The sequence below is a fragment of the Oncorhynchus nerka genome, linkage group LG3, assembly GCF_034236695.1.
Source record: "Oncorhynchus nerka isolate Pitt River linkage group LG3, Oner_Uvic_2.0, whole genome shotgun sequence".
Classification (NCBI taxonomy): domain Eukaryota; kingdom Metazoa; phylum Chordata; class Actinopteri; order Salmoniformes; family Salmonidae; genus Oncorhynchus; species Oncorhynchus nerka.
Genome location: NC_088398.1, coordinates 62559205 through 62568124, shown reverse-complemented (window position 1 = coordinate 62568124; position 8920 = coordinate 62559205). Strand labels below are relative to the sequence as shown.

At 45.6% G+C, this 8920-nt stretch overlaps 1 protein-coding gene across 1 annotated transcript; it reads left to right on the top strand.

The window, feature by feature from the left end:
- The first annotated feature begins 359 nt into the window (after positions 1 to 359).
- sctr (secretin receptor) lies at positions 360 to 8913 on the top strand. Its single transcript, XM_065014278.1, has 13 exons — positions 360 to 634; positions 928 to 1050; positions 2594 to 2687; positions 4849 to 4952; positions 6188 to 6297; positions 6544 to 6676; positions 7000 to 7153; positions 7339 to 7399; positions 7496 to 7565; positions 7654 to 7745; positions 7854 to 7980; positions 8330 to 8371; positions 8474 to 8913. The coding sequence occupies exons 1-13, from the start codon at positions 569 to 571 to the stop codon at positions 8636 to 8638; spliced, it is 1341 nt and encodes a 446-aa protein (XP_064870350.1). The 5' UTR covers positions 360 to 568; the 3' UTR covers positions 8639 to 8913.
- Positions 8914 to 8920: the final 7 nt, after the last annotated feature.

Sequence of the window (8920 nt, the reverse complement as noted above, 5' to 3'; positions counted from 1 at the left end):
GTACTATAAGGTGTGTTTGAGCGAGTTCGAGTGCGGTGGACAGGCGAGAGTCAACTGAGAGTTTACTTTCAGGATTTATTTGAATGTTCACATGAAATGAAATTAATATGCCAGAGACAGAAACAGTTCTTTAGCATGTATATAAACTACAACTCTGGTAGAATAAAACGAATTATACAATTTGAAATTCAAATATTTAGAACTAAGCAATTTCCAGCTATGATAAAACTTGTATCCTAAATGGATGTGACCAGGCAGTGACAGCGGCGCGCATTGAGCAGTAGGCGGGGTCTACAGAAAAGGGAATATCTATTTTACGCTGCATCTGAAGTTTACAGTTTTGTGTAAATCAGGGTTGAGATAACCAGGACAAGACACTGTCACCTGTTTTCAGGATTTAGGCACCGAATAACTCTCTGCTTCGGTCAAGTAATATTCCTGGAATTTTCTATTGATATTTTTTGTCCAGGTTAACATTGCGCACCTGAATTGTCTCTCCTAGCGGATACCGTATAAATATATTTGTTTATTTTATTTCTCAGTTTGTCTTGGCAATACCATAGCTGCAATGAGGATAAACAGACAATTGCGTAGGATTGTGCTTATAGCAGCTCTTCTCGACTTCTCTTCCAATGTGAGTGATATTCAAATGTGCTCCAATTCCTCCTAATTATTTGATAATGGATGCGTGTATATATCATGATCATGAAATGGAAAATGATAGTAGCCTAAACTATAATTGTCGCTCTCTCAACATAAATTCCTCTGAAATTGCAAAATATTATTAATTGTATTTTTAAAGTTTAGTTTAGGGCGAGAGAATGACATGCAGCACATTTTGATAAAGGCATATGGCTATACCATTTCTAAATCTAAAGAAATATACTGCAACACAGAATGCGATGCAGTTTAAAATCATGTTTGAAGGTGAAGGCCATTCCTCCAGAATGTGACCTGGACTACATCTTACTCCAAGATGAGGAGAGCTGCTTCAAGGATCTGTTCAAGATCAACATCAGCCAGGCTGACTCTCAACAACCAGGCAAGTCAGTCATGCTATGGGCCATTAATGTAATCAGTCATGCTATGGGCCATTGCCATTAATGTAATCTACACAGAGGAAGAAAAGTTCAAAGAGGGGCCAGGAAAACAGCTTAGATAACAGCACATCCGTACACCACAAATCACATCCAATGAAGAGGGAGCAGTGATGGAGAGTGATGGAGAGTTTTGGAGGCAGCAGTGAGACTACTCTGGTGACCAGATCAGCCAAACACTTCTCTCCTCTGCTATATGTGGAATCTGGTGGTCTTAGTGCCCTTGTAACGGATGTGAAACGGCTAGCTAGTTAGCGGTGGTGCACGCTAAATAGCATTTCAATCGGTGATGTCACTTGCTCTGAGACTTTGAAGTAGTGGTTCCCCTTTTGTGGAGCGATGGGTAACGATGCTTCGTGGGTGACTGTTGTTGATGTGTGCAGAGGGTCCCTGGTTCGCGCCCGGGTATGGGCGAGGGGACGGTATAAAGTTATACTGTTACACCCTGATAAACACACATCTGTGCTGGGAGCCCCGGGGTCATTAATATGGGAGGCGAAGCAATGTTCTTTTACCCTTTATTTTAAGGCTAGTAGCATAATACATTGGCTTATTGGATTTAGGATGCTGAAAACCTCATGTAACCATGGTTTCCTGCTGATGAGAAGGAGAGAAGGCTGTGAGAAATACAATGCAAGTGGTTGATTGAAGTGGTTAGCACTATCCCACAATTGACATTTCTGATAGTCCATTTGGCGAAAGAGTATGATTTGCCCTCAGATTGGCTTTTAGGAAGAAAACAATTGGATAAAACATTGGACAGACAGACTAAGAGAGCGATACCTAGTCAGTTGTACAACTGAATCCATTCAATTGAAATGTGTCTTCTGCGTTTAATCCAACCCCTTTGAGTCAGAGAGGTGCAGAGGGCTGCCTTAATCGACAGCCGGCATCCGGGGAACAGTGGGTTAACTTCCTTGCTCAGGGCAGAACGAACTTGTCAGCTCGGAGATTCGATCCAGCAACCTTTCGGTTTACTGTTCCAACGCGCCAGGCTACCTGCCGTCCCGAGAGAGACAGATAGAAAAGGACAGGTGCTCTATCTCTTCCACTGTTCCACAACACATATGATACCTGGGCCTAAGGGCTGCCAGACAAGCCAAGGTGATTTGACAAATGGATGGTGATTTTAGAAAGGGACTTCCTATAACAGTAACGAGACACATATTGTGTTGGCAGCCAAATGTATTTTATTACCTTTATTTAACCAGGCAAGTCAGTTAAGAACAAATTCTTATTTTCAATGATGGCCTAGTGGGTTAACTGCCTGTTCAGGGGCAGAACGACAGATGTGTACCTTGTCAGCTCGGGGGTTTGAACTTGCAACCTTCCGGTTACTAGTCCAACGCTCTAACCGCTAAGCTACCCTGCCGCCCCATGTGTCAAGATTTGTGGTATACTGTGAGAGCAATGGAATTGTTCAGCCTCCCTTGTGGAAAGAATGAAGATAGCCTTTAGAATACCTGTGGATGACACCCATTATGTCTCCTGTAGAGTGCAGAGGTTTGTGGGACCACCTGAACTGCTGGCCTCATGCTGATGTGGGAGAGACTGTGTCACAGCCATGTCCCAGATTCCTCCGCACCACAGGTATGCCCACATACATGACTAAGCATTCCAAGGACATTGTCACGTTCACTGTCTTCAAACTCCCTGTCATAAATGAGCCAAGGCGCAGCATGCATGTAATTCCACATCTTTAATTGAAGTGAAACCTTCACAAAAAAACAGGTAAACAGAAACCGAACGTGACGCAACCATGGCGCACACAAACACTCACAGAAAATAAATAATTACCCACAAACACAGGTGATAAAAAGGCTGCCTAAGTATGATTCCCAATCAGAGACAACGATAGACAGCTGCTTCTGATTGGGAACCATACCCGGCCAACAAAGAAACAGACAAACTAAAATGCCCACCCAAATCACACCCTGACCTAACCAAATAGAGACATAAAAAGGCTCTCTAAGGTCAGGGCATGACAGTACCCCCCCCCAAAGGTGCAGACTCCGACCGCAAAACCTGACTCTATAGGGGAGGGTTCGGGTGGGAATCTATCCTCGGTGGCGGCTCCGGTTCGGGACGAATCCCCCGCTCCGCACGCTGATCCCTCCGCTTCCGTGGAACCGGACCGTGGATCGTCGCCGGAGGAACCGGACCGTGGATCATCGCCGGAGGAACCGGACTGTGGATCATCGCCGGAGGCTCTGGACTGCAGACCGCCGCTGGAGGCTCTGGACTGCAGACCGCCGCTGGAGGCTCTGGACTGCAGACCGTCGCTGGAGGCTCCGGACTGCGGACCGTCGCTGGAGTCTCTGGATTGGGGACCGTCGCTGGGGGCACCGTCGCTGGAGGCTCCATGCCCTGGATTTTCACTGCAGGCTCCGGGCCATGGATCATCACTGGAGGCTTCGTGCCATGGATTATCACTGGAGGCTTCGTGCCATGGATCATCACTACAGGCTTCGTGCCATGGATCATCACTACAGGCTCCGGGTCATGGATCATCACTGGAGGCTTCGTGCCATGGATCATCACTGGAGGCTTCGTACGTGGAGCCGGAACAGGTCTCACCGAACTGAGGAGACGTACTGGAAGCCTGGTGCGTGGAGCTGCCACAGGGCTTACCAGGCTGGGGAGACATACTGGAGGCCTGGTACGTGGAACCGGAACAGGTCTCACCAGACTGGGGAGATGCACTGGAAGCCTGGTGCGTGGAGCAGGCACCGGATACACTGGGCCGTGGAGGAGCACTGGAGGTCTCCAGCGTAGAGCTGGCACTACCCTGTCCTGGCCGGATGCTTATTTTCGCCCGGAAAATGCGGGGCGTTGGCACAGAGCGCACCGGCCTGTGAATGCGCACTGGAGACACAGTGCGCATCACCGCATAACACGGTGCCTGACCGGTCACATGCTCCCCACGGTAAGCACGGGGAGTTGGCTCAGGTCTAAACCCTGACTACGCCAATCTCCCCGTGTTCACCCTCCAAAAAAGTGTTTGGAGTTGCCTCTCGGGCTTCCGCTGTTGACCTAACTTCGCTGCCTCCGCCTGCTTCCATGACAGGATTTCGTCCCCTGCCATAATCTCCTCCCCAGTCCAGCTCGTCTTCCAAGTTGGCGCACGCTGCTTGGTCTTTTTGTGGTGGGTAATTCTGTCACGTTCACTGTCTTCAAACTCCCTGTCATAAATGAGTCAAAGCACAACGTGCATGTAATTCCACATCTTTAATCGAAGTGAAACCTTCACAAAAAACAGGTAAACAGAAACCGAACGTGACGCAACTATGGCGCACACAAACTCACAGAAAATAAATAATTACCCACAAACACAGGTGGGAAAAAGGCTGCCTAAGTATGATTCCCAATCAGAGACAACGATAGACAGTTGCCTCTGATTGGGAACCCTACCCGGCCAACAAAGAAACAGACAAACTAGAATGCCCACCCAAATCACACCCTGACCTAACCAAATAGAGAAATAAAAAGTCTCTCTAAGGTCAGGGTGTGACAGACACCTTAACAGTTACACATTAGAACATCATCAGACACATCCATGTTCAAGGTTGATGATTGTAAATGGGTTTTGTATGTCAGGTATTAAGTAATGCCTGTGTACTTTAGGCATTATTACAGGATAAACAGTATCCCAGCTGGAAAAAGCGGTTGCAATGATGGGTAATGGTCAAGATTGTAAAATAACGTTATTTAGATCTATTCTTTAGCAAACCAGTGTTCTCTCCTCTCACAGGCAGAGTATACAGGAACTGCACAGAGCACGGCTGGACTGAGCCGTTTCCTCCACATGAGATAGCCTGCGAGTATGCCTTTGAGACCCTCACCTTCCCTTTTGAGGTAGGATGATGTGATTCGTACCTGGTTCCACGAGGCGGCTAAAGGCAACTTAGCCTCTCAGTTCAGTTTTAGTTTTATGTCTCTATATAAAAAATAGCAGTTCAAATTATTGAGTGACAGGTTGGGCATGTTCTAGTTAGTTAAATATTGGGTAACTCAAGGGGAGGCTGTATCTGAGCCTGGGAGACCCCACCTGTGCTTTATTGGTTGAGACAGGTTTTGCCTGTTGAGAGGCTTTTTCTTTATATAGCCTATCCTATTTGTAAATTTCACCTTCATCTTTGAAATACCAGCGCTGTGTAAATAAATCTAACACTCATTTGCACCTCTACCTGCCTGCTTCCTGCTGAATCTTTGTCCTAATGACTGCTAGAAGGCCATTATTTTATGCTGATGCAGCACAGAGGAGATGGGCTACGGATTTCACAACAACCTGTCACTTCAAAAGCGCTCAATGATCTCGGAGTCTCTGCATTTGAACTTTATGTTTATTGTGGTATAGCGTGATATAAGCAGAATTCTGTGGGATATGCTCCTCAGGAATGATGTGAATCCACAGGTGTGCTAAGTCCCAATACTCTTTAATGACCTCATATCGTGTTTTTCCTCCCTTGGCATTTTGATAGGCTGGCACTCAGTTCTTCTACAGTGGTGCTTGTCTTTTTGGGCGAGAGTCAGTGGATATGGGTGCACAATAAAACCTATGATTTGATTTGATTTATAACATTTCAGTGTCCTGGGGTAAAGTAAACCTATTATTATTATTTGATGTCATTTAGGAACAGATTATGACCCAGTGTTGTATTTGGACTGGTTGCAGGTGGAATAAAAGAGTAAATCACAATGTGAAATGTTCTGGTTCTGCTCAAAACTCCTCTTCCCAGTCTGTTCCGAGTGGTCTTCCTGCTGGGAGGACAGCGGTGCTTAACTACAGTGATTTAAGAGACAGATAGTAACGACATGGTCCAAACCCCCGCTCTCTGCTCTCTCTTTTTCTGTTAGGCCAGGACACGCTGTCCACCCTTACACATCTTTCTTTCTTTCTCTCTCTATCTCTCTCTCTCTCTCTCTCTCTCTGTCTAGGTATCCCCCTTTCCCTCTCTTTCTCTCTCTCTCTCTCTTTCTCTATTTCAATCTTTCTCTCTGAATGAAAAAGTCCCAACTCATACATTCATAAACTCAGAGTGCTTATAATATGCCCTTTTGGATGAACAGTGTTGTTTCTGCTTCCCCAGGCACCCAGGTCCCATGGCTACTTCCTCTATGTGCAAGTCATGTACTCGGTGGGCTATGCTATCTCTACTGCGTCTCTTACCATCGCCACTGCCACACTCTGTCTGTTCAGGTGGGTATAGTTGGGGGCCGTCCAATTGTTTTATACTTGTAGTAGATCATAAATTGTTCTGCTCATCCCTTAACATTAGGAATGACTTTTACCACTTCTCCATTTGTCTAAAATGCTTGTCTTTGTCAACTGTTTATCTTAATCTCCTGTCTTCACTGTGTCCACTGCATGTACAAGGGTCAATGGATGAAATGATGAATATATGTATTTTATTCTATCTCTCTGTGTCCTTGGTCTTCCCACAAGGAGGCTCCACTGCACCCGTAACTACGTCCACATCCAACTGTTCCTCTCCTTCATCCTCCGAGCCACCTTCATCTTCATCAGAGATGCTGTGCTCTTCTCCTCTGATGACCACTTCCACTGTGACTCCTATCCGGTGCCTACTACCAATCACTATTAATCCCTTCATAACATTTATTACCCAGTGACTCCTAATCACTGACTGCCAGCCAGTCAATCACCCAATTACTAAACCAGACAATCAGACCATAATTATGTTCAATCAGCCGGTCAATCAATACAAAAAATTCAAATCACGCTTGCAATCTAAATTTTATTACGTACATGCATTAATCATATAACATTCATCTATATATAGAAACCCCTTAGAAGAAGAAGACAAGGCTCACGTCCTTCCCTTCCTTCTGGTTGAGTTGACTTATCCTCCTGCCTGTCTCGGTCCTCTGTCGCCCTCCATAGGTCAGCTGTAAGATTGCAACATCTTTCTCCAACTACTGCATCATGGCCAACTACAGCTGGCTGCTGGCCGAGGGACACTACCTGTACAGCCTGGTCAGTGTCTCCCTCTTCTCCCAGAAGAGGCACCTCAGGTGGTACATCGTCCTGGGCTGGGGTAAGCCTGTTTATCTTTAGCAAACTTAAATTAACACGACTGAAGGACAAATTTGCTAAAGTGAAAGATTATACCATTGATTTTGGCTATGTACTTCTGTCCACTCAATTGGACTGTCTGGGAGCTCTAACATCATCTATTTTCTGTCTTTTTCTATTCCATTGTCTGACTGTTTGCCTCTACAGGTTCCCCAATGGTCATTATAGTAGCCTGGAGTTTGGCAAAATATACCCAGGAGAATGAAGGGTAGGTTATGTCTGTATTCAAGTATCTATGTAATAATGCTTACATGCTCCTCACATATAGTGTGTGTGTGTATTCTCTCTCCCCCTGGTTTTAAAGGTGCTGGGAGAGGAGGGGACACGAGGGGATCTGGTGGATTCTCAGAGTTCCTGTTCTCCTCTTCATCGTTGTGAGTTCTGCCATAACCTTTGACCCCATAAACTAATTTGTGATTTTCTGTGAGTCAGCACCTCACTCAAAATCTGTCACTTACACAGGTTAACTTGCTGTTTTTTCTGAGTATCATAAGAATCCTGGTGGCCAAGTTGAGGACACAGGAAATGCATAGAAATGAGTTGAACCAGTATAGGTGAGTTACATATTATTCTTTTTGACCAAAAGCTATTTAATATCTACAGAACAAAACACTTTTGTCATGTTGATGATATCTTATGTACTTGTAAATGTTTATTTTCAGGAGGCTTGCTAAGTCCACCGTTCTCCTGGTATCTCTCTTTGGTTTGCACTACGTCCTCTTTGCATTCCTCCCACATAAAGTCAGTGAAATATGGAACTTTATCGAGCTGGCTTTTGCTTCCACTCAGGTACTGTAGTACCTTTCTCCCAACTCTGTGGGTGTACTGTACATACAGTACATCCCTGCTACAAACTTTCAGTGTATCTACTCTTTGGTATACAGTGAGTAAAAAAACATGTTTTATTGTCACACACCAGATAGGTGCAGTGAAATGTGTTGTTTGATAGGGTCAGTCATTGTAGTATGGCACCCCTGGAGAAGATTAGGGTTACATAAACAGATTTTTCACCTTGTCAGCTAGGGTGTGCGAACCAGCGACCTTTCGGTTACTGGCTCAACACTTTAACCGCTATGCTATTTTCCGCCAATTTAGTTTAGTTTACCTAACCCTTTGTCTGTGCTCTGTCCTATTCTAGGGGTTTGTAGTAGCAGTTCTATACTGTTTTCTGAATGGAGAGGTAAGTTGACAACCACAGCTCAGTGTCCAGTAGTAGATTATTGAGGATAGAGAGAGGGGATTGGCTGACCCTGGCTGTTGACCTTTGACACCCTATCCCCAGGTTCAGTATGAGGTTCGGAGGAGGTGGAGGCGATGGAGGCTAAAGCAGCATCTACCTGGGGAGGCCAGGTGCCAACATGGTTCCATGAGTCAGAGTGTAGGGGCCCATACCCAGGTCTCCTTCCTGACCCGGGGACCCTCCACACGCCATTCTAGTCAGGTGTAGCACATCCAGTCACTCCTCACTATACTGTACCTACGAGGCTTTGTCAATGGATAGGTGCCATGTGTGTTCCACAGTCTATCGGTGACATTCTGACATTCCTGTTTGACTCTTGAAGGATGAGACCTCCTTTTTATTTTTTTTCTGTTGAGTGTATATGATCTTTGACCGGCATGGCATTTAGTGACAGGACTGGACCTTTGGTTGTGGGGTCAAAACGCTGAAACCTTTCTGTGCATGGGTTTGCTATTTTGACCTTTCCTCATCCTCACCTGCAGGCACGCA

Bases quoted from the DNA above. Each gene is read 5' to 3' on its own strand.
- sctr (XM_065014278.1), top strand. From the start codon at position 569: ATGAGGATAAACAGACAATTGCGTAGGATTGTGCTTATAGCAGCTCTT. The intron at 4,953-6,187 runs GTAGGATGATGT...CTGCTTCCCCAG, and splicing joins CCCTCACCTTCCCTTTTGAG to GCACCCAGGTCCCATGGCTA. The intron at 6,298-6,543 runs GTGGGTATAGTT...TCTTCCCACAAG, and splicing joins GCCACACTCTGTCTGTTCAG to GAGGCTCCACTGCACCCGTA.